Below are 25,823 nucleotides of genomic sequence, written 5' to 3' on the forward strand. Positions count from 1 at the left end.
AATGCATTTGAACTTAAATTCTTATCAATTGAAAACTCACTGTTATAAAAAATATATTTTATGCGAGCCTCCTGGTAACTGCAAAACAAACACCTATATTAGATATTCAAAAATAAAGAGAAAGGAATCAAAGCATATCAATTCAGAAAAATCAACAAATCACAAAAGAGGAAATCAGACAAGAAGGTAGAAAAAAATTACAAAATAGCCAGAAATTAATGAACAAAATGTTAATAAGTCCATACCAGTCATAAATTACTTTAAATGTAAACAGATTAAATGCTCTAATCAAAAGACATAGAGTGGCTGAATGGATAAAACAAAAAGACCCAACTATATGTTGCTGGAAAAGACTTACTTCACCTTTATGAATGTACAGAACTGAAAACACAGGAACTAAAAACATAGTCCACGCAATGGATAAGAAGGCTGGGGTAGCTATTCTTAAGTCAGACAAAATAGACTTGAAGACAAAGATTGTAATAAGAGACTAAAAAGTCATTGTATGAAGATAAGGAGTCAATCCACCAACAGGATATTACTTTTAAGAATGTTGATACAATCAACATCAGAGCACTTAAATATGTGAAGAAAATTTTATCAGACCAAAAGGGAAAAACGGACAGCAATGCAATGATACTTCATTAGCAGGGGAATTCAGTTCTCCATTTTCATCAAAGGATAGATGTTTAAACAGAAAATCAATAAAGAAACATTGCAGTTAAATGACTAGTTAGATCAAATGGTCTTAAGATATATTTACAGAACATTCCATCCAAAACAGCAGAATACACTTTGCTCCAAGTATGCACAGAACGTTCTCCAGGACAGCTCACATGTGAGGCCACAAAACAAGTCTTAATAAATGTAAGAAGATTGAAATCCTATCATGCGTCACTTCTGATCACAATGATATTAATGGTATGAAACTAGAAATCAATTACAGAAAGAAAACTTGAGAATTCACAAACATGTGGAGAGTGTGCTCTTGAACAACACAAGGGTCAAAGAAGAAAGAAAGAGAGAATTCAAAGATACCTTGAGACAATTGAAAATGGAAGTACAATGTACCAAAATGTATAGGAGGTAGCAAAAACAGTTCTAAGAGGAAAGTTCATAGCAATAAATGCCTATATTAATACACTAGAAAGATCTCAAATAAATAACCTAACTTTACACCTCAAAGACATAGAAAAAGAAAAAGAAATGAATCCAGAACTCAGGAGAAGGAAGGAAATAACCAAGATCAAAATGGAAATAAATGAAATAAAGACTAAAAAGACAATAGAAAAGATCAATGTAATTAGGTATTGGATTTTTGGGAAGATAAACAAAATAGAGAAATATTTAGATAGTCTCACCAAGAAAAAGAGAGGACTCAAACAAATAAGATAACAAACAAAAGAGGTGACATTAAAACTGATACCACAAAAACACAAAGGATCATAAGAGACTACTTAAATAGCTATATAGCAACAAATTGGACAACCTAGAAGAAATGGATAAATTCCTAGAAACATACAACCTACCAAGATAGAATCAGGAAGAAATGGGAAACTGAATAGACTGATTACTAGTAAGAAGATTGAATCAGTAATCAAAAACCTCCCAACAAACAAAAGTCCAGGAGCAGATGGCTTCACTGGTGAATTCTACCGAACATTTGAAGAGTGAAGCTTTCCAAACTTTTTCAAAAAACAGAAGAGGAAGTAATACTTCCAACCTCATTTTATGAGGCCAGCATTATCCTGATACTAAACCCAGACGGGAATGTTATAAGAAAAGAAAATTATGTGCCAATACCCCTGATGAAAATAGATGCAAAAATTCTCAATAAAATATTAGCCAACCAAATTCAACAAATGCTAGAAAAACAATTTGTAACAGTGTGTGGTGATAGATGTTAACTAGATTTACTGCGGTGATCACTCTGCAGTATGTACATGTATCGAATCGGTATGCTGTACACTGGAAACCAATACAACTTGACATGTCATTTTATCTCAATTAAAATCAAAAAGGATTCCAGTCTTAAAGACTGAGAGATTGGTTGATTCTTTTGTTAAAAATGGAGAGGCTAAAGATGACAACCTGCTGTTATGGTTTGAATTGTGTCTCCAAAAAATATATGTCATAACCCCTGGTACTTAAGAATATTATCTTATTTGAAAATAGATTCTTTGCATATGTAATCAAGTTAAGATAATGCCATACTTGATTACGTGGGCTCTAATCTGATATGGATGGTGTCCTTCTAGGAAGGGAAAACAGAGACAAGACACAGACAGGGAGAACACCATATGATGATGGAGGCGAAGATTGGAACAAAGATAAATGTACAAGCCAAGGAATGAGAAGGATTGTTGGCAACAACAGAGGCTAAAAGAAAGGCATAGAACACATTTTCCTTTAGAACCTTCAGAGAGTGTGTTCCTGATGACAGCTTGATTTTGGACTTCTGGTTTCCAGAAGCGTGAGAGAAAAAATTTCTGTTGTTTTAAGTACCCCAGTTGGTGGTACTTCATTATGGCAGCCACAGGAAACTAAAACAGCTACTTTTGGTTGGGGAGAGGGAAACAGTGGATTTATTGAACCAGAGTACATGTAAATTTTCAAGTAGATGTGTCAGGAATGGCAATGGAAATATAGAATTCTGCTTGGAGAGAGGGTTCAGAGCTTGATATACTTTTGGCAATTCTTTGGTGGTTCACCAAAGTACCGTCATTTTGAAGAGGAAATGGGTAAAAAGAAAATTAAGGAAAAGGACTTTTGGTTTCGAAAAAGCAGAAAAGTAATGGCCATTGACATGTGAGAACATCAGGGTTGAACAGTTTATAAAAGCTAATGAAGACCGTTTCAAGGAGGAAGTGGCCAACAGCATGGCATGACTGAAGGTGATCTGAGGAAATGGACTGAAGAAAAAGCATGATTTTGGCTAGAAATGCTAATAATTCTTTGCATTTACACAATGATTTACAATTTGTAAGGCATTTTCATATTTTTTATCTTATTTGTTTACCACAACACCTTAAGGGACAATATCATCCTTATTTTACAGCTGAGCTCACTCTGGAACAGGGAGGTTAAATCCTTGCTTGAAGTGACACAGCTTCTAAATAACAAGATCAAGATGTGAACCTAGATTTTCAGAGTTCAAAGTTATGCTCTTTCCAAGGAATAATGGAATATCTTTTTAAATTCCTTTTAATAAGCCTTTACTCTCACTAGGTAGAGGCTAATGATTACTAAGAAATGACAATCAACCTCGCTTAATGTTTTAATTAGCATGCTGTACATTCAAAGATTTCCTCAGTGTGATTATAAGTTTTGTGTTTATAATTTTCAATTTTAAGATGTCAATAATTTTCATAATTTAATTACATAAGAATTATAAGGATAGTCCTATAATGACTAAAGTTAATAGAATTTTAATATGTTAAGATAGAAATGGGCTCAAATTGTTATAAGATTTCCTATGTATTCAGCATCCTGAACACAGATTCACTCATTGGTCAAATGATCAAAGAAGACATAGTAAACTAAATTTTGGAAGCTTTCTAATGCAAATGTCTTGTGTGTGTGAAAATGTAAGTGCTTGTTTTGGGAGTGGGAGGGAATGGATGGTGGAAATGTAGCATGTGATCCGGGGGTTTTTCCACATGTCTTGGGTTATAGTGCTCATAATCATTTCCCCACTAGCCTAATTACATGTAATTTTCTCTAGATTCCAGAAAATTCCTTCCAAGATGAAATAGTTTGGGAGGATCCTTCAAGAACTTCATAGAAGCAATGGGACGGTCTAGCTCCAGTCTATGAAAACTCTGCTTACTTGAGAATCTCCAGAGTCACATCCTGCAGAGGAGAGGGGGGAGGGACTGGATGTGCTCAATAGAAAGCATTCAGATTTCGTTACCCTTGACTTTTGGTGGAAACATAGATGTCTATATTCAATATGTCCCATCTTTGGTGTTAGGTGACCATGTACGTGAAGGGCCTTTCAAGAAGTGAAATATTTTTCAATATAGAATAATTAAACAACCTGCCAGCTGTACAGTCTGGCACTATATTTTACTTTACTTGTAATTGCTTCAATGCATTTTGAGCTTTTGAGAATCCCTGTTCCCATCATTTTATTGTTTCCCCTATTATTTTCATTCTGTTTTCACATTTACTGTATGTATCTGTACTTTTTAACTGAAATCTCTGTATATATCTACTGTCTCTCTCAGTTCTTGTTTGTCATTCTGTATTTGTCTTCTCTATCTTTCATTTTGTTTCTGCCCTTTTCCCTTTCCTTTTCCCCACTTGGGCTCTTTATCCATTTATCTAGTGATAAATACAGAAATCCCAAAGTGAAGCAGCAGTACAGGGTGGTATAACATTTCACTTAGGAAGTGTGGACCTTCCCTTCCGCTTATCTCAGATAGACGACAAGCAGTGAGGAAGAGAATCTGAGAGTTTGGAATAATTCAGAGCCTAGAAATAGCTTGTTCAATACTTTACTGAGGTGGTGGCAATTTAGATATTTCAGAAGAAAGGCTATCTTCACTGTGTCTACTCTACAGAGAGAATGGTGTCCTGGAACCGGGTGGAGAAGCATTCCTCTTCTTTCCTTTACATTAGTGTTGCTTTTCCTTAGATCAGTATTGTTTTTAGATTTATATTCCTTTTAGTCCACCAATTTGATTCCTTACAAATCCCTAACCATTTTTCCATTGTTCAGAACTTAGCTTTTCCAAATATGATTTTTATCAGCCTTATTCATTTACAAATACTCCTAATCATTTTTGATACTTTTATATAGCCTCTTTGTTTCCTACTTTCTTATTGTCATAGGTATAGTATTGAGTATAACATGAGTATAACGCAGTCCTATGTGTTATTTCTTATTTCCTCTGGCCATCTCTCTCTCTCTCTGTCTCTGTGTGTCTCTCTGTCTCTACACCTGTATAAAAATATTCACTTTAAAGAATAATTAATAAGTGAATAGTCATTATAGTACCTTCTTCGTAAACTAGAACCTGGACAGTACCTCGGATAGCCTCTACCCAATTGCATCCCTTTCTCTCTTCATTGATCTTGACTTTGTTATAATCAGCCTTTCGATATTCTTTTTAGTTTTGACTATAATATTTGATTGTAACTATAGTTTTACCACCTATGTTTGCATTCATAAACAACAGTTTATTTTGCCTGTTTTTGAACTTTGTGTAGACAGATTGATTCCTTTGTGACTGGCATGTTTTGTTCAGTATTTTTGTGTGAAGGACAATGTTTCAGTTTGTTTTGCTGTAGTTTATTCCTTTCCTTTGTAAAGTACTGTGTTGTATGAATAGCTCACAGTTTTCCCATTTTACTGTTGATGAGCATTTGAATTATTTTACAGGTTTGGGTTAATACAAACAGCGCTGCTTTGAGCATTCTTATTCATGTGTTTGGGGAACATGACCAAGAACTACTTCAGAGAATATTAAACTGAGGAATGTAATTGCAGGTCAGCATTCCTAGATAAGGTCAAACTATTATCCAAAGTGATTTTGCCAATTAATACTTATAACTGCTAGCGTGAATTGGGAAGAAAAGCATTAATAGTAGCTCTGTAATTCCCTCCCTCCTCTGACACCCTAAGCGGTATTAGTCTTTACTAGACCTCCTTTAAATATTATGATGGGATTTTAACCAGTAGGGTTATAACTGAGAAAATTCTAACCTAAGACTGCTTTTAGGAGGAGAAGGATAGTTTATCTCACTAGCTGAATCTTGCAAATAAAAGTAGAATTTGTCGATATATGGGAAACAATTGGCTATAGAATGGAAATTAATCACAGACGCTCTCTATACCTGTGTCACTAATGACGTATAAAAACCAAGATGCTTCAAGCCTAAATGGTTTTCTCTGAGCTAGCTTATACTGCTATTTAGCAGTTGTCTATTACTCTGAAACAAAAGGTGTTCCAGTGTGGATAAAGGGATTTTATTTTTTTTGAAGTTTCATTTGACATTTAGGGCCCAAGTTTGCCAAAGTCAGATGTTGTTATTTATACCTGTTGTTGCCTGTATAGTCAAGTAAAGATGTTTTTAAATAAATCGATTGATCTTCAAACTTGACTTCAACACATGAAACCTCCATCCACTTTCCTCCATTTTTCTTTAGCGAATATTTGTAACTATCCTGGTAAACTAAAAATCATTTGGAATTTAAATGCAAAGACTAGTGAAATTCAAGATAACCAACCATGTAAATGTCATTAAAGAATTTTCTTTTTATTACTTGAGTAAATCATTAAAACCTTTGGATATAAACTGAAGACTGTTATAGAGGATATGAGATATTATTCCTTAGCCACATTAGAAGTTTGTTAATAAATGTGATGATTGCCCTCCATTATATTTCCCTTAAAGATTAAGGTGTGCCTAATTATTAGTTTTGTGATCCCTTATAAGTTGGTTATGAATGAATTTAAATGAAAAATTTATTTACATGTATACTTTTACAATTAAGTAACCGAATAATTGATTTATTATCTATGCATAAAAATTTTTTGTAATTCTGAGAAAAAAAATCTAAGGGTTATGTAAAACATCCAAGTCATTGAAAGTTGAGAACTAAGGTAACTAGAGAGGTAGAGGGTGTTATCTGTCCTCTGTCAAATATATGAAATTAAAGAAGAGACCTTCTCCTTGCTGCCCATTTTCCCTGAGGATTGTCATCTCTGGACAGCTTGGTGACATCAGCTAATCAACAGCATAGAACATACATTCCCTTGAGACTTCAGCCAGGTAAACAAGTTTGAGTCTCAATCTGTGCCAGCCCAGTCACAGCGCAGCGCCATCTCACCCTCTCATGTTGCTCATAGGGTCTCTCTGTCAGAAAGCCAAGTCATTGCATTTGAGGACATAGTACTGAGAGTTCAAAATTGCTTTTCTTCATCTTCCTACTACCTAGAGGCAAAAGCAGGTCTACTACCATGTGAAAACAGGTGAACTCATCATGAGAAGGTGTCCTCTTGCTTAAGAAAAATTTCTGGATAATCCAATGCTGATATAATCAACCTTTGCACTCACTCCGCACAACCTGATTCCTGATTCTACATATCAGAGTTCCAACCCCAGTACTATGTTAAAGGCAGTAAGTTGGAGATGAGGTAGGAAAATAGCTTAGGATCCACAGATAAGACGAATAAAGGTGAGTGGAATGGAACTTGATCTCTGCATTGCTTTTGAATTGGCAAGTTAATTTCCAGTTGCAATTGTTGTTGCCACAAAAAGCTCAGTTGGTTTGCATATATGTCCATTGGCAAAAGGAACAGACTACAGAATTCACCAAATATTAGAACTAAATTAGTTGTTCATTTTAGAAGCTAATGATTTATTCCTAGACGTTCCATCTGATTGTAGTACATTCATTGTACCTCAGTATGTACACATGGAAAGTAATTTAAATATAACATATTTAGGTGTAATAAAATATGCCCTTCAGTAACAGAAAAATAATGTATGTGTGTATGTGAAAGTATTAGGCAATATGCTTTCATTCTTTCTTTTGGCGGCTTATTCTCTGTGAAACACAATATTTATTCTCTATGTTTAAAATGTATCATGAGTATTCATAGTTTTAAACAGTTTATTTCCTTTCTTAAAGAAGCACAAAAATATCTAAAATATGTATACAGTGCTCATCTTGTGAGATGTTGTTTCCCTGTATATTCTTTTATGATAGTAATTTTTATGCAGAATGCCATCTTTGTTTTGTAGATATGTTTTATTTTACCTATTTAAATTTTTTCCTTCATATGTAATCTTCACTTAAAAAATTATTTATTTTTTTGCACCCAAAGTAATAATTTATGTGTAATTTTTATAACAGAACTTTCCTATATCATGTCATATTGTGATGGCTACTAAGGACACCATCCTTTGTTCCTGTACCTAAGGAATAATATTTCCAGTCACTATTATTTATATAGTTTGTCTAATGAATCAATCTTTCTTGCTGCATTGAGTCAAATGATGCTTGTCTAAACAGAGATGATGATTCCCAGTCAAATTACACAATGCTTCAAATGTGGTAGGAAGGAAATGAAGTAAAATTTCTCATTTGACCTTAGCCAAAAAGAATTCTTTCTCTTGGAAGATTGCCTTTGTGGTGGTGCAAGCAGCTTTAGAAAGGTTGGATTCCAAGTAAGAAAAGATGAACAGAACAAAGTAACCTAGACCAGCCGAACATACTCTTGAGAATCAATGGGATAATGCATTTTGCAATTAGATCTTTCCCATGTCCAGTCTTACTAAAGATAATAATTTTCCAGAATTGTAATGAGAAAAAAATTCAAAGTCAGAAGATAGAATATGACATTAGTATCCTAATACCTCCCAGTATGCGCTCCTGCGTGACATTGGAAGCAATGATCACACACGGAGGCAATCACATTCTTTTCTGTTTTAGTGGGCATCTCCTGTGCCTGATATTTTATTTTTCAACCTGAAATCATTCATTTTTATATCTGTCAGATAGGTAGCCTTTCAGCCTTCTTTTTTCTTCGTATATGTATTATCATGTAAAGCAACAAATATTTTGTACAACGTGATCTCACTGGGGTTTTATCTTTTATCAGTTGCCATCTTGGTCCTTATTTAGATGATAAAATGGAAATCATATAAATTAATTTTAATGGTTCATTATTATTTTGGTGTTTTCCTTGGATGATTTAGCATTTTATGTTTGCTCTCCACTTTCATGAATGTTTTCTTTATTAGATACAATTTAAAAATTAGCCAGCAGTTCATTTCAACGAGTGCCTCTCTATTTGTGTGTGCATGCATGAGACTGACCATGGTTTGTTTTTGTTTGCTCTTCTGAACAGGTGTGAGTCAGAGGATGTATCCTTTCGTTTCGCATTTAGACTGTCTCTCATACTTTTATAATTATTTCTATTATGAATTTCTTTGTGCATAGATTTTTGTGTGGATATCACTGATCACATTCTTATAAGAAATCAAAGGAATTATGAAATATTATGAAATGCTGCACCTCTATGTCACATGTGATGATTCCTTTGAATTTTATTAAATCCATTTGATTGACGATAAAGTAATGTTGTTGAAAGTATGAACTTTGATATCAAAGGGACCTGGCTTTATGTTAAAACCTTTAGGAGTTTAAGGATCTTGGGTAAGCTATTTAACCACTTTAATCAATTTCTTCATATGTCTAAAGGGGACGGTAATAAATTTCAAAAAGTTTTTAAAAGATTAGTTGAGATTATGCATGTTAATATTTTAGAGCATATCAAACCCTCAGTAATACCAACCAGCATTAACATTATTAATGTAAGTAGCATATCAGTTTAACCTTCAACCTTTGGATACTTTAATTTTTCAAACTTTAAATGTGAAAACATTTTTTACAAATTAAATATTGTATTTGATGGATATGTGAAATAGTACTCTATCATACTGTTGTTTTCTGATTGAGTATAAATTTAATTTAGTTTAACTAATCCTTCTCATGCATGATGTATTACATTTCTGCTGGGAATGCTTTTATATTTGAAAACATCAATCTTTTGATTGTTTGCTTTCCTTGGAACTAAATTATGGGACAAGGAGGACATTTATGTCTGTGGTAGAGGATATTTCCCAGTGGCCTCTCTACCACTAAGTCTTGTTTCCCTTGATCTTTACTTTTCCCTTATTCAGATTTTAGTAATATTTATTATATGCCACTTTGTACCAATTTATTTTGCATATCAATGTATCTATACAGAAACGATTCAGATTTTAAAAGTTTTAGAAAGATTAAAAATTTACCGTATGATTATCCATTTGAATATGCTAGATCTGAAATATTCATTTCCTGATGCCACTTAAGTCGGGGTATGACCATGCTATGCAATACTAAATAACTGGATGAAAACGGTAATCAACCATCCTTAGAGTTGGCAACATGTGTGGTCCAGTGTAACTCACACTTCAAGATAGCTTCCAGAAAGCTGTGTATATAAAAGTAACTGAATGTAGATGGATGTTCTTAGATTTTTATAATACCAAAATCTCCTTTTTTATGCCTTTCCTTGTATTTGTTTTAGTTTTACAATATATCTCTTTGACCTGTCATTGCTTTGACAATGTATCTGCCTTTATCTCTATGTATTTATCTTTTTAATTACTTTATCATAGGGAGTGATGCAAAGCATTACAGTTTGTACATAGGTTACACAATTGGATCACTTTTAAAAATGTTTACCCTGATTAGAACATTCATAGAAAATAATCCCACATCTTTCCGGAATTCACACACTCTAGTTGTTGGTAATATTTGAAAATGAAATCAGCAAAAGGAAAAGGAAACTGTTGGCCACTGGATTTTAGAGTTCTGATTCCAACTGACTCTGCATAGACAGCGAATTTTCAGAGAACTTGTAAAGTTGGTCTGATAATTTCAAGCATCTTGAGGGCAAGAGTGCCACACTGTAACAGAATAATGGTGATTGAATGGTGTCTGACTGAGTATTTAATTGTTTGACTACCATAAAAAGGACCAGGGTAGTCTTCACAAATATAATGGAGTAGGTAGAGTACAGAGCAAAACTTCCAAAATATGTAGAGTCAGCGCTGTAAGTGATATTTTTAATATAATTTAATCCTCAGTATAAGTACATTCTAGATCACGAATTCCAATATCTGAATGTATTTTAGAGATTATCTTGCTTTATATTCTATTGCATGTGAGGTATGTACAATTGTGTAGAATTTTGAGATATATGTTTCAAATAATCTCTCTGCCTCTGTCTGCTTCTCTTTCTTATTCTTTCTGATCGTGCTCCAGTATTTCCCTCATTCTCATTTTCTCTAATGTACATGTATTCTTATAGTACTTTAAATCTTATGAAACTCAATCTGAAACAGACCTTTCATACCCATGAATCATGGGAACACAAGGTCTATTATTTGATTTTTCTTACATTAAATATCAATGATATAACTTTTTGTGATAATGTGGAACTACATTGGTATAAGATATGTCCATCTCAATGAGTACATCACTTCTGAAAACAATTGCATATAAAAATCTCATGACCGTGTCTTTTAACATGATAGATTCACCTCTTCCTCTCTCCTTTTCTTTTAAAGACACCTTCTAAAAATTTCTAAATGCTTGGTCTTGATAAGAACCATGTGCTAGCAAGGATGGAAGAGAAAAATGCAAGCTCCCTCACTGGGTTTATCCTGCTGGCTTTCTCTGACAGGCCTCAACTGGAGCTGGTCCTCTTTGTGGTTCTTTTGATCTTCTATATCTTCACTTTGCTGGGAAACACAACCATCATTGCATTGTCCCACCTGGACCCACATCTTCACACCCCTATGTACTTTTTCCTCTCCAACCTCAGCTTTCTGGACCTGTGTTACACTACCAGCATTGTTCCCCCGCTCCTGGTCAATCTCAGGGGAATAGACAAATCTATCTCCTTTGGTGGTTGTGTAGTTCAGCTGTATATCTCTCTAGGATTGGGAGGCACTGAATGCATTCTCTTAGGAGTTATGGCATTTGACCGTTATGTAGCTGTTTGCAGGCCCCTTCATTACACAGTAATCATGCCTCCCCATCTCTGTGCTCTGATGGCTTCTGCTTCATGGTTCATTGGTTTTGCCAACTCCTTATTCCAAACGGTACTCATCTTCCTTTTACTGCTTTGTGGGAGAAATAAATTAGACCACTTTTTCTGTGAAGTACCTGCATTGCTCAAGCTTGCCTGTGTTGACACCACTATGAATGAGTCTGAGCTCTTCTTTGTAGGTGTCTTCATACTTCTCATACCAGTTGCATTTATCATGTTCTCCTATGGTGGGATTGTCAGGGCCATCTTAAGGATAAAGTCTGCAGCAGGGCAGAGAAAAGCATTTGGGACATGTGGCTCTCACCTCACAGTGGTCACCCTGTTCTATGGCACAGCCATGTATGCTTATCTCCAGCCCAGCAACAACTACTCTCAGGATCAGGGCAAGTTCATAGCTCTCTTCTACACCATAGTTACTCCCATGATCAACCCCCTCATATATACTCTGCAGAACAAGGATGTGAAGGGAGCAATGAAGAATGTTCTTTGGAATGGTCATGACTCCAGATAACTGGGCGAGGAAAACAGTTTAATGGAAGGTCTTTGAATACCAGAGCCCTTAAGATGTTTTTGTCTTCCATGTGTCAGCTAAAATTTTCCCTAAGAACTCTCAAGGGAATTTTCTTACTTCATTGTCCCATGAAAATGTGTGTTCAAAATCAACATTCATAGATTCATTCCAGCTTCCAGAGATGGTGATTCAGTGTCTCTAGAAGATCTGTGTTACATTTATTATTTTTAAAAGCTCTATGAAGTTTTCTTATTTGCAACCCCATTTGGAAACATTATTCTGCTTCTCTTGCAAAAAGACATTTAAGTACATACTGTAAAGACACAGCCAAATAAGAGCATAAAACCACTGAAACACTGTAAGAAATATTAACTTGTTAGCATTTTCTAGCAATTGCTGGAGGGATATCACTTAGTCTGGCACTTTGATCAGGGCTCTCATACAAAGTCTGTAGGTTGACTCCATCAGAGGTTTTTCACAGAAGTAGGTGGGGGAAGCTGTAAGAAAAACAAACTTTAAGTTCAAAGAAAGAGTTGCTAACATAAATCCTGATAAAGTCATTCTGAAGTTAGTCCATATAGTGAACTCACCACCGTGGCAGCCATATTATGCAGCATTCATTTCATAGAAGGCTGTACACAGGATCACTGGGTGAGGGAGTGATACGATGTTGCCGGTGACAATGGTAGCCATTAGCTGGTAGTGCTTCCCTATAATTTAGTACATAGCCATAAAAAACATGGATGTGAGGTACGGATGTTGATTATATTAAATCTGTGAGCCTCATTCTGTTTTTTAAATCTGACTTGGGGGGATGTTATCATATATGAATAGCACGTGATCCAAGTTCTATTTCATATTATACATATTTTACTTCCAGTAATGCAGCAAAATTTCCAAAGGGTAAAAATACGTTTAAATTTCTCTCTTCTTACCATTTTATAAAATTCTTTGATTCAGGCATCTATTGCTCATGGCGTTTGTATCTCACATCTGGCAAAACTCCACATAATTTGAATTGGTGACATATTATACAGATGTAAGTAGTGGCCCCTTATTCCCAGGAAACCTCATGTTTTGTGGAAGCTTACTCAGATTCATCTGGAGGAAATTGAAAGAATAATGTGCGTATTAATTTTTAAAAATCTCTATATACCTAAACTTTATAAACAGCCATCTCGTGAAATAATCGTCATTCAATTCTGAATTATGTAGTAAGTATAAACATTCCAGAAAAATTGAATCTGACATTCTAGCCCTCAGATCCCCTTCAAAGCTCAGTTTTCAGTGTAAATTTGTTTTGGGATATGAATCCTAGTGTTTGTATATCTTTAATGTCATGCACAGTGTATTTTTCTGTGGAGGTTATAACTTTGACAGTGGTATCATCACAGAAATGTTTATGATTTTTAGTAGATTTTTCCAATATGTAGTACAGTGCAGATAAGTACATGTGTGTCTCTGGGTGGAGACATATGTAAAAACTTATTATATAGTCTCTTGTCCTGACAACTACCTGCATCCTCCCGGGCCTTGAACCCCCTCAGTTGGTCATGCTCATGAGAATTGATCTTGCATGGGACACAGGTTGGCGACGCGGAAATGACAGCTAGGCGAAATTATACACATGGTCAAGATTCTATCTATATCCTTAACAGCATCCCAGCATTCACACTTGAAGTCAACACTTGGGAAACCATATATTTTGGCACCATAGTAATTCTTAATGTATACCAGTATGAAAACAGTTTTGGAATACTGTTTACCCCCCGTGGTGACAAATTTCCCACTCTCTGTTATTGCTCAACAGCACCTTGATAAGTAGACCCAAATGGTCACTTTCAAATCCTTTAAATGAACTTTCTTTGCTGCAGAAAACTTTAAGGTCTCCTGAAGCCACTGATATAAGAAAAGTTTTTCTAGGCTCTGAAAATTATTTAAATTTTAGTAGAAGTCTCCTATGAAAACTTTAGGTTTGGTTCTTTTGGGGTGTTAGATCTTTGAAAATTTTATTATGGAAATCAGTCTATTCAGATTTTATACCTTGTTTAGGGTCACTTTTGATAAATATATTTTCCTAGAAAATTACTCATTTTGTTTAGATTTTCAAACTTATCTGCATAGATTTAGTTAAAATACTTTAGTCTTATGTTTCTTCAAATTTTCCTATTTCTGTAGATATTTCCTCTTGTTTCTTATTTTGTATATTTCTGCTCTCCTCTTTTTAGTGATTAGTTTGGGTAGTGGTTTCTCAGTTTTACCAATTGTTTTTTAAATATCCATCTCTTGGACTTATTTTTTAAGTGTTATTGTTTTTTTGTTGTTGTTTTGTATTATGATTCATTGTTTTTTGCTTTTATTTCCATTTCTGTTGTAGTCCTTCAGTTTATTTTGTTGCCTTTTTCTAAGTTTTCAGTCGGATCCTTAACTAGAGTTATCTAAGTTTCATTTAAATGTTTATGCCTCAGAATTCTCCTTTGCACACTGCTGTAGTTGTTCTCATGCTTTCTCATATGTAGTGTTTTGATTATTATAATTTTCTAAGTATTCTCAAATATTTATAGCTCCTTCTTGAATCAACAGTTACCTAAGGGACACTTAAAAACATTTCAAGTGGAAGATTTTTCTGTCTCTGAATGTGTCATTAATTTTTAGTTTTACTAGATTACATTCAGAGACTGTTGTCTTAACTATTTCATTACAGGTGGAGTCACAGATTGCCTTCCAAGAGGAGCATACTCTGAGATTACAGACTGGCATGCAGGAAGTTTATAGGTAGCGATCCTGTGACTGATACCTGTGAGAGAATAAAGGCATCAGCATTGGGTGAAGGAAGTTGGGTTGTGATGCAATCACAACAAAGCCTTTGCTGCTAACTCAGAAGAAAGATGGCCCTTCAGAGTGTCCTGAATTGCATTAAATGGATAAGGTCTTTATACTCCCTCAAGAGACCAGTCTTTGCATACAGCTTGCCCCTAAAGAGCTTGCCCCTTAGACTAGGCTGTTCTTTTTATCTGAGGGCAGTTTCTGGAGAGGGCTGACAGTGAGGCCTATCAGGGAGGACTATCAACCAGCAACACTCCCAGCAACTGGGGGGATAAATCTGTCAGTCTTGAAAGGGGGTCTGGGAGGCATGGCATGGTGTTCAGTACAGGGGAAAATCTGAGATACTCTCTCAGACTTCTTTGTACTTGGGACAAGGGCATGTATTCTATGTTTGACCAATCAGATATAGTCTCTCTGCAATTTGAATCAAGGATAGGTGATACAAAAATGAGAAATGGTAGAAAATCTCTCTGGTGGTGGTGGCAGTGACAGAAATGTCCAGTTTTTGAGTCAGCAGTGGCAGCAGGCTAGCATAGGCATCCAATGTCTGTGGCACACAGCATCACTGGGTCAAGCTGCAATATCCAGTGTTTAATCATGTGACTTTGGTCAACTTATAGGATGATTATTAGTGTTGTATTGGCTGTGGTCTGGTTGTGAGCCTCTGAACCCAGTTCTCTAACCCTTTTAGCAATTTTGTGAACTACCCAATATTCTTTCATTAAATTTTATTTCTGCTTAATTAAGCAGAATTGATTTCTGTTTCTTTGCAACTAAGATATCTGATGCATACAAAGATCTTTCAAGAGTTGGGGAATTTGGATCTGATTGGGCCATTTTTACCATTGCTTCTCTCTTCCGCCCAATGTTATTTATACTGGGCCTTACATGCCCCAGAAAATTTTTTGGATCTCTTTCTCATCAGAGAAGAGTGAAAACCAGAAGGGTAATTTGTAGAAGATCTTCACATCATAAATAAACAAAGGAATAAAAAATATTTATAGCAGGATGTCTTTTTAAAAATCTCTATCTTATTTCTATCTTTTTATCTTTATTTTTTCCTGTCAGTTATCACACCACATGAAAATGATTGAGCATTTTTTTTAACCAACTTTGAAGAGATACTTTGGGTAGTATGACTTAAAATATGGGACATATGGCATATGGAAAAATGCACTTTGCAGGGCTCTGGGGGACACCGTGGACAGAAAACAATCTGTTAAATCAGATGTGAGTTCCAAATCAAAAGTCACAAAGGCATATGCTTTCCATTGCTGGTGTGGTCTGCTACTCATATAGGCAACTCTATGCATGTTCCAGAGTAAATAACAATACAAATTTTTAAATTTTAAAATGATGATTAATAGCATCCCAGGCAATTTGTTGAGACCACCATGAAGATTTATATAGCTATATACATAGACATAGATATAAATCCTGCTCTTTACACAAGGAGATAAAGACAGATTATAGGAAATTCATACAATATCATAAAACATGAATAAATATAAAACATTAGGGTAAGAAATAACAATCCATCCTTCATTCTCACCAGTCTGTAATATGGACCCTTCACTTCATTCAGATTGATTTATTCAATACATTTACTCATACGTACCATGCTCTTTCTTCCCTACAAGGCTTTCTAACCACTTTTGAATATTCTTATCACTCCTATGTAAAATTCATCTGTGTCTAAGGTCCAGATTAAGTGCTGTCTTTTTCTTGAAGCTTTACTTGACCTCTTAAATCCTCCCCAATATCTTCTGTCTTCGACCTCACATCAAAGTTCTGATTTGAACCTTTCATTACATAGTAATTTTTTCTCTACCGTTTTTCATGCATGACAATGTGTTATCTACTCCTGTCTACTCTAGGAAGACAGTCCTGGGGAAATACTCTATTCTGAACTCCCCGTGGTGTATTCCTGTATTAATCTGAGCCATATGTGAGGTCCTAATCATGCATTTGAATGTTGATTTTATATTTTTATTGTGATTTTTCAGGGACTTCATATGTAAATATTTGCCCACATAAATAATATTTCAGGGAGCTCAAAAGGATAAGACCTGTGACTATGTCATTTTTAGAGTTTGTAGCAAACTTAGGTCATTGTCAAGTTTAATAGGTATTTAATAACAGCTTTGTAATTATGATGAAAATGAAAATGATGATCTCAATAGAACTTGCCTCCTGTTGAACTCCTTTCTACCAGTATGAATCACCGGGAGAAGATTTTGCTCTGGCCTAGAGCCTTCTTTAAAGCCCCCTTCAGCTCATTGTTCCTTAGACTGTAAATGAAGGGGTTCAACATAGGGGCTGCGACCATGAAAATCACTGATGCAGCTGAGTCTTTTTCAGTTGAATGGTTGGATGAGGGGCTCATATAGACCCCTGTGATTGCTCCATAGAAAAGAATGACCAAGGCAAGGTGAGATCCACAGGTGGAGAAAGCCTTGCATTTTCCTTGGGCAGAAGGGATTTTCATCACAGCAGAGATGATGAGGCTATAGGATGCTAGGATACACCCTGAAGGTACCACAAAGATTAGCCCCACCACAGCCAGAACCATGACCTGATTAAGACTTGTGTCAGAACAAGATAGAGGGAGGAGAGAGTTGATATCACAGAAGAAATGATGGATGACATTGTTAGAGCAGAAGTGCAGACGGGTTATCATAAGGGTGTGCAAGAGGGGGTTCAAAATGGCAATGACCCAAGGTGCAGTCACCAGAGAGGCACAGAGGTGTTGGGTCATGATGGTGGAGTAATACAAAGGGTGACAGATGGCCACATAACGGTCATATGCCATCACTGTGAGAAGGAAATTGTCCATGTTGGCAAACATCATACAGAAATACATCTGAGCCAGGCAGCCAGGATAGGAGATGGACTGAGTCTGTGTTTGGGTGTTCAGTAGTATCTTGGGAACTGTAGCTGAAGGAAGGCACAGGTCTACAAAGGACAGATTGACAAGGAAGAAATACATGGGTGTGTGGAGACGATGATCTGAGCTGATGGCCAGCAAGATGAGTAAGTTTCCAAACAGACCTGTTAAGTAAAGACACAAGAAAAGTGCAAAAAGGTGTGCCTGCTGCTCTGGCCAACTCGAGAAGCCCAGAAGGAGAAATTCAGAGACACTGGTTTGGTTTTCCTTTTCCATTGCCTGGATATACCTGCATGAGGACCCAGAGGATGAAATATTTTCGACAGAATAAATTTCCCCTTGGTACTTTTTACCTACTTACCTAGTCTAGTCCCATTTACTAAATATTTTCTCTTTAGACTACCCTACCTCCCCTCTGATGTTCTCTGCCAAGCCTTGCTGCACCTTGGGTGTGTCTTTCCATTTCATGCGTTGTCTTTTCACTTATCCTCTCTTGCTGAAACCTCACCTCATCCAAGATTTCCAAGGGATCTCTATACATCTCTCCTCTGTAAGTAGAGATTATTTTCCCACTTATGATGTTGATACAAACTCTTGCACATTCTGCAATTTGTGTGGCTGCCTGACTGTCAGCTGTGTGCTGGAACACATCCATGGGTTTGACACACTAAATGACTCCACGCCAAACATTAAGATTTAAATGAGAAAATTTTTCCAAATGTTTGTCAAACACAGTAATAACCAACCTGCTTGGAAACCAGTCAGACATCTACCATTTAGGATTCATAAGGAAAAGATAAACTATCTTATTTTTTTGAGACGCAAAATAAAAATATATTAACATACTTGACAAGTGTAAAGAGTTAAGACACCAAAGAAATAGTTTACATGAAAACTATGTACAAAATAGGTAAGTATTTACAAGCAAGTTAAAAAGTTGTATACTATAATTATATAATACATGTAGATAAATCTAAAGGAGAACACAGAGAAAAAGTTGTGTCAAAATAGGGGGGCAAATTTAGAAGATTTCCTTTTGATGGCTTTGTAATATTTTAACCATAACTACAAAAAGGGGTTCAGGTTTATAAAGTATTGTCAATGCAAATAATCCATATTCAACCTATATATCAAAATTAGAGTGAGTTTATTATGAGCCAAAGTGAGGATTATAACCTGGGAAGGCTTTAGAAGGTGTTCCAGAGAAGCATGAATTTCAGTACAGTCTTACATCTTTTTAGAACAAAGAAGATACATTAAAAACACCCAGGATACATTTTCAAAAACACCCAGTACACAGTTGCAAATTAACAGGTCAACATGACCATGATTCCAGGAAAGGGACTAATCTGGGCATTACCAATAGGATGTTACCAATCGGATGTTGTTACCAATAGGGCATAGGAGGGGAAGTATGCATTCTCTATGTCAAGAGAGATTCCTTACTTTAATGGATAAGCAGATGTAGAATCTATGTTTTTGATACGCCATAAGTCAGGCTTTCTAGTTCAAGTCGAATCAGTTTTGAACTCAAATAGTTACCCCATATACCTCAATATGTGAAAATCTCTTGTCAGTATCATTATTACTTCCTGCATTTCTTGCAGATGTAGAAAACACAAAGTAACAGAAGACAGAGTTCCTGATCCAAGAAATTTGGAATCAGGTCGTGGAGGAAAAATATTATAATGGAAAATAAGTAAGAAGACAAAGGTTCACGTCCATAGATGAGATAGTTTTAGACGAATGGAGGACTCCCTAAGAGATGGACAAGATACAGGAGAGTGTGGGCTCTGGAGTTAGCCCACATTGAAACTAGACTCTATCACTTGCAGTCTGATTGACCAAGTCACCTAACCTCTCCAAATCTTAGTTTCCTCATGTAAAATAATAGTACCTACCTTAAAGTTTGTTGTGAAAATGAAATGAATTAATGTATGAAAAACTCTTAGCAAATAATGATTACTCAATAAATTCAAACTATTGTTGAGAAAGCCAGAAAGGGATAAGTCAGGCTTCTTTCCCAGCCTCCAGTGGCTGTTTTAAATCTTTTCTTCTCTTCCTGCCACCAGTGCAGAAAACTTCTCTGCATCTCCTTTCATCCTTCCTTTTCTCTTTCCCTTTTGTTACAACAGAAGCAAAACCTCTTCATGTGATCCCATCTCGGGCCAATCTATCTACTGCCCCAGCCACTCCATTGAATTGCTCTTTCAAAATTTCTTTCTTTTTTTTTTTTGAGGAAGATTAGCCCTGAGCTAACATCTGCTGCCAATCCTCCTCTTTTTGCTGAGGAAGACTGGCCCTGAGCTAACATCCGTGTCCATCTTCCTCTACGCTATGTGTGGAATGCCTTCTACACCATGGCTTGCCAAGGGGTGCCATGTCCCCACCCGGGATCCGAACCGGCAAACCCTGGGCTGCCAAAGTGGTACGTGTGCACTTAACTGCTGTGCCACCGGGCCGGCCCCATCAAAATTTCTGGAAAAACTCAATGGATATTTCTTAGTCCTTACATTTTTAGACCTCCTAGAATTCTCTCCTTGAGAAACTCTTTTCCTTCTTGGATTTATTTTCATATTTCCTCCTATCTCTCTGGCCATTCCTTTTAAGTTGCCTTGGCAGAATTCCCTCCCTTTAACTGCCCCTTAAATGTTGACATTTCTCTGGTTTTCGTCTTATGCTTCTTTTCTTTTCATCCTACACATATTCCTGTATGATTCTATTCACCTCCATGGCTTTAATGCTACCATGTGCCACTCTCTCCCAAATTTATTTCTTTAGTGCAATTCTCTTTCATTTTCAGATTCATATACCCAATGCTTTCTGACATGGCTCCTTGGATGTCATAGACAGCTTATCTCTAATGCTTCCCAAACGGAATCCATCATATTCTCCTCAGGGCTCAAAGACTGTTTCTCTCTCCATGTACCGTTATTCAGTAAACAGCGCCACAATCTATCCAATTTCAAGAAGAGAAAATTTGAGAGTGAGTCCAGGACCCTCTCCTTTACCTATACATCCAATCAATTGCTAAGCCCTGTTGATAGTACTTCTTAGGAATCAGAATATTTTTGTTAAGCAAATGGATTTTTAATATCTACCACAACTAAGGCACTGTTTTAGGCATTGGGAAATAGCAGTGAATAAGAGAGATGTGGTCTCTACCCTCAAGGAGTTTGAAATCAAAGCCAGAAACTTTGGAGTTGTCCTTGACTCATCCAATTTGTGAATGAGCCCTGTTGATTCTGATTTTTCTCGCACCCATGCTCCTTTTCTTCATTCCTAATTATACTGTCTATGTCAAACTCTTACCGTCTCTCATCTGGATACTTACAGTAAACTTCAGACTGGTCTTCCTTCCTATAGTCTTCTCCCTTTCAACCCTTCCTTCAAACTTAGCAAAGAGTTATCCTTCTAAAACAAGAATTTCCCCATTTCCCTTCTTAAAAACGTTCAACGGGGGGCGGCCTGGTGGTGCAGCAGTTAAGTTTGCACATTCCGCTTCTTGGTGGCCTGGGGTTTGCCGGTTCAGATCCCAGGTGTGGACATGGCACCGCTTGGCAAAAACCATGCTGTAGTAGGCGTCCCACGCATAAAACAGAGGAAGATGGGCACGGATGTTAGCTCAGGGCCAGTCTTCCTCAGCAAAAAGAGGAGAATTGGCAGTAGTTAGCTCAGGGCTAATCTTCCTCAGAAACAAAACAAAACAAACAAAAAAACCTTTCAACGGTTTTCAATGGCCTTCAATTCAAATTCCAAATTCCTTATTGTGGCCTACAAGGTTCTTCATTACCCCTTTCTTACTTCTCTTGTCTTATCTCTTGCTGTGGTCAATTTCCCACCCTTAGAACTTCCTGACACACCCTGAAACTTTATGTCTATGTGGCTTTTCCTTTTTTGAAGTTCTCTGACCACCCCATCTAAAGCTTCCTTCAAGACATCCTCTACTGCATTGCCCTGCTTTTTGTCTTCATATCACCTACCACTATCTGGAATTTGCTTGTTTCCTGAAAAGTAATTTATTTATTTTCTAATCTACATCAGTAAAATGTAAAGTCCATAAGAGCATGAAATCTGTCTTTTTTTTAAACCACTATATGTCTTGAATAGTGCCTGACATACAGCAGATAATCAGTATGTATTTGTTGAATAAATGAATAAATGAACATACTTATTAAAGACTCAGAAAGTTTTTTCTTAAATATCAGATAGAAATATGTGTCCTTAATGCATATTTTATAGTGACTTTTATTCTAGGCTATATAGAATTTGAGATTATCTATATCTACATCTATATGTCAGCATTTGTATATTTGTTTTCATGGCTCTTCCTTGCTTATAAGATATTTTGGAGAGCACATGCACTGAATCTTATTCATCTTTGTCTAGGGAAGCTCAGTTTTATAAACAATGGTTTATATTTGCCTATGAAGACAGACTGAATTTATAGGTGGAATGAGCTGCTTGCCAGAGGATGCAAGACAACACCGTCTCTGATTCCATGATTGGTTCTCCACTCAGCCCCGTTGTCCTGAGTCTTAGCCAAAGGGATGGAGAGTCTGGTGGCAGAAACTAAAGGAAATGGAGGGATGCTGTTGGACTACTTTTTCCGTGATTGAATAATAAAAATGTGAAATTGAATGGAATGGAGAGGCATTCTACACATGTATATGTCAAGTGGGGAAAGGCATTGACACTTTGGACTCCAGAACACACAGAGCTCATGTGAGAACTTCCTGGGAATTCCCAGAAATAATTAAAGCAACTTTCCACAGACTGCAGGGATTGCTGCGGTAGATAAAATGACAGCCTGCTGTTTATTGCCACTCTCGGGCCAACAGATTGATGTGGTTTCAGGAAACATGGATCAGAATTGTGTCATGTCACTTGGCACAGCTTTTGCACTCAAAAATGTTAGTTGAATAAATGTTCTGTAACAGCTATGGTGACAGCAGGAGACAGGATTTTCACTATGGAATATAAAGCAGACATAGGTGGAGGGGAGGGCAGGCCATGCGCTCTGCAGGAAGCAGAAGAAATAAAAATATTAAACGTCCTTTATGGGAGGTTTCTTCTTGCTGCACTTTCCCTCACCTCCACATCTCTCACTGGCATACCAGACATCTCTGCTTTTATCATTTGCCATAATTTCTATTTAGAGTTCCCAGGAAACCCTCACACGGGTTCTCTGCTGTCTCCCTGGTGGTTGGAATCCTCCCTTTTCTTCCTCTTTTGATCTAGGTTGCTCGCCAATACTGTTCTGCCAGTGCCTGCTTTTACAAAAGTGATGTGATATCGGGGCACTGATGATCTCAGAGCTGCTAATGCTGCTAATGCCAATGCAGCCCTGGCTTCTCTAGAGTCCAAAGTGCCAATGCCTTTCTCTACTTTGCACATAAGCTGTAGGATATCTCTTTACCTTGACAGTAACTACTTCTAGTGTGTAGATCCTTCACTTCTACTTAAAGAGAAAACTCCAAGAGAAAATGGTGCCCACAGTCTTTTCTTCTACCAAAGACTCTGCTCTTTCACTCAAGGATCTTTGGGGGTGCTGGGGAATGGCCAGGTGAAGTGGGATTAGTTCTTGGACAGAGCAGATATGAAAATTTAGAATTTGAACCATTGCCACTTTATGCTGTGTAGAATGAATAAAAGAGGAAACTTACCTGCAGAGAAGGAAGACTAAAATTGATCTGCAGAAAAAGGGAGAGAGTCACATAGCGCTCTCCTTCAATTCTGACTCATTTTTTAATTGCTTTGACTATCTGAAGGGGTTTTCTCCTATTTATTTTCCCTCCTACCTTTGCACCTTTGACTTTCCTGCCCTACCAAACTGGATTCTTCCTAAACTCAGTTTTGAAGACACAGCTTCCTTCTTTTTTGTTCATAGCCTGGACCAAGTTCATATCCATTGGCTTTTCAGACCTTATTTGCCTGCAGGTATGTTTTCAACTGCAGGTATATATTTTTTCTAGTATTCTTTCATTTTCACCCAAACCTATTATTAACTGTTATCCTAAGCTCTTTGTTGATTCTGTTAAAGAACTGATCCACTGAAACCTTCATTTATAGAGAAATGTATAAAGAGAATATTCTAGAAAACAAATACCCTGGAGGGAGGAGAAAGGGCTTTTCAATAATCTCTAGGAGGCATCAAGAAGGAGTTATAGGCATGAGAAAATACTTTGGATGCATAATCACAGACATCTGTTGATTTCATCAGTGCACTAGGGTGGTGGCAATAGTCATAACAATGAAGACATCATCTCTCCCTCTCAATTGCCATAAGATAAAATGTTTTTCACTCTTGTAAACATGATAAAGCAATAAAAAATACACGAAATAAGCTGAGTAAATTCTATAATTATGTAAAAATCATAAATTTCTCACCAAGATAGAAAAAATATAAAGACTTGCCACTATCAGGTGCTCTATATCACACAAAATGTTTTCATAAATTATTAATCCTCATAACAACTCTATAATGTACGTCACATATCCTCATTATACCAACACTAAGTTTATCAGAGCCAGGATCTGAATTACGATTTCTTTGAAATCCAGCCCACTTTTTACTAAGCCACTACTGCATCTAGGATCTCACACATTCCCAGGGTATGTTCTCATTAATTAATCAGTTCATTCATTCACGCCACAAATGGTTATTAAGAATTTACTACATGTTAGACAATGCCTGGTGACCTTAAGTAGAACCTGAACTTGTTTCACAAATCTAATTAAAGACGTGCTTTCTCCTTTTTTCTCAAAGCTGCTCACTTCTCATTGTGCTTACCAAATGCTCCTCTCAGGAACCTTCCGGGAAGAGACTTTAGCTTCCAAGTCTCACTGAGGGGTAATAGGAAAAATAAAAATGGAAGAAAGTTACCCTTCCCTGAGGATGTACAAGGATGAGGGATGGGATGTATCTGGTGACGGTATATCTGGTGCAGTGAGAACTGGAGTGACCACAGGACACCCCCACACTGACATTTACAGCTTCTTTGTAGCTCTTGGAACCCAATGTTGACAAGCTCCCTCGATGCCAGTAATAATTACTTCATCCTCCTGTGGGTTTCCCAACTGAAACCCTAGAGATAATATATGTGGTAGACAATTCTCCAGGGAGATTCAAACAATTAAAAGATCTGGAAGTTGTTCATAGGCTTCCAGGAAGGATTGTAACACAATTTCTCCCCCTCTACCTTCAAGAGGCCCCGAAACAACAAATATCAAACATTACACTGATAACAAATGATCTTTTCAGGCATGAGTCTATTTACTCTCTAAACATAGGGTCTATCTTCCCTGCCTCAGCACTCTTCAGCAACACCACCCTTGGGCTTGTGAATGCTTGATCTATCATTGTTGCCTGAGATAAAAGGACCCATTTTGTGGTAAAGGAGGTGAGATAACGGGCACATGGTCAGGATTCATTGCTCTTACAGTGTACTCCATCCTCATGAAGCACTCAGCCTAGAATAACAGTGGAATGGCCTCTTAAAGCCTCAACTAATGTATCAGCTTGGGGATAACATCCAGAAATTTTAGGGTGCTATGCATGGGAAAAATGACCAACGTATGGTAGTGTTTCCCCACTGCTGTAATTTATGTGTCCAGATGCCAAAGGGTATGTATTGGTTAGCTTTTTCCATATAAGAAGCCACCCTAAAACTGTGGCTTAAAACACCAGCCATTTATTTATCTCACAATTACGTAAGTCAGCCACTTGGGCTGAGCTCAACTGGGTAGTTCTTCTGGTTTTGGTTAGACTCACTCAAATGCCTGCAGTTAGCTACTGGGTTCCTTTAGGGCTTACTGGTCTAGGGCTTATAGCTGGGATGGCTCCTGTCTGCTTGATGTGGTCTCTCATCCTCCAACAGGATGGCCTGGGTTGTTCATATCATGGAGGCAGATTTCTGAGAGAAAGAGTAGAAACATGAAAGGTCTCTTGAGTTCTAGGCTTAAGACTGGCACAACGTTA

At 36.8% G+C, this 25,823-nt stretch overlaps 2 protein-coding genes across 2 annotated transcripts; one reads left to right on the forward strand and one right to left on the reverse strand.

Annotated features, from left to right (window-relative positions):
- Nucleotides 1–11,190: 11,190 nt before the first annotated feature.
- Nucleotides 11,191–12,129, forward strand: LOC139046067 (putative olfactory receptor 2B8). Its single transcript, XM_070516838.1, has one exon. It carries the CDS (start codon nucleotides 11,191–11,193, stop codon nucleotides 12,127–12,129), a length of 939 nt encoding a protein of 312 aa, XP_070372939.1.
- Nucleotides 12,130–17,176: 5,047 nt separating this feature from the next.
- On the reverse strand, nucleotides 17,177–18,118 carry LOC139046018 (putative olfactory receptor 1F12P). The gene has a single exon (XM_070516780.1). The coding sequence runs from the start codon at nucleotides 18,116–18,118 to the stop codon at nucleotides 17,177–17,179; it is 942 nt and encodes a 313-aa protein (XP_070372881.1).
- Nucleotides 18,119–25,823: the final 7,705 nt, after the last annotated feature.

Source organism: Equus asinus, chromosome 8 (assembly GCF_041296235.1).
Source record: "Equus asinus isolate D_3611 breed Donkey chromosome 8, EquAss-T2T_v2, whole genome shotgun sequence".
In the NCBI taxonomy this organism is placed as follows: domain Eukaryota; kingdom Metazoa; phylum Chordata; class Mammalia; order Perissodactyla; family Equidae; genus Equus; species Equus asinus.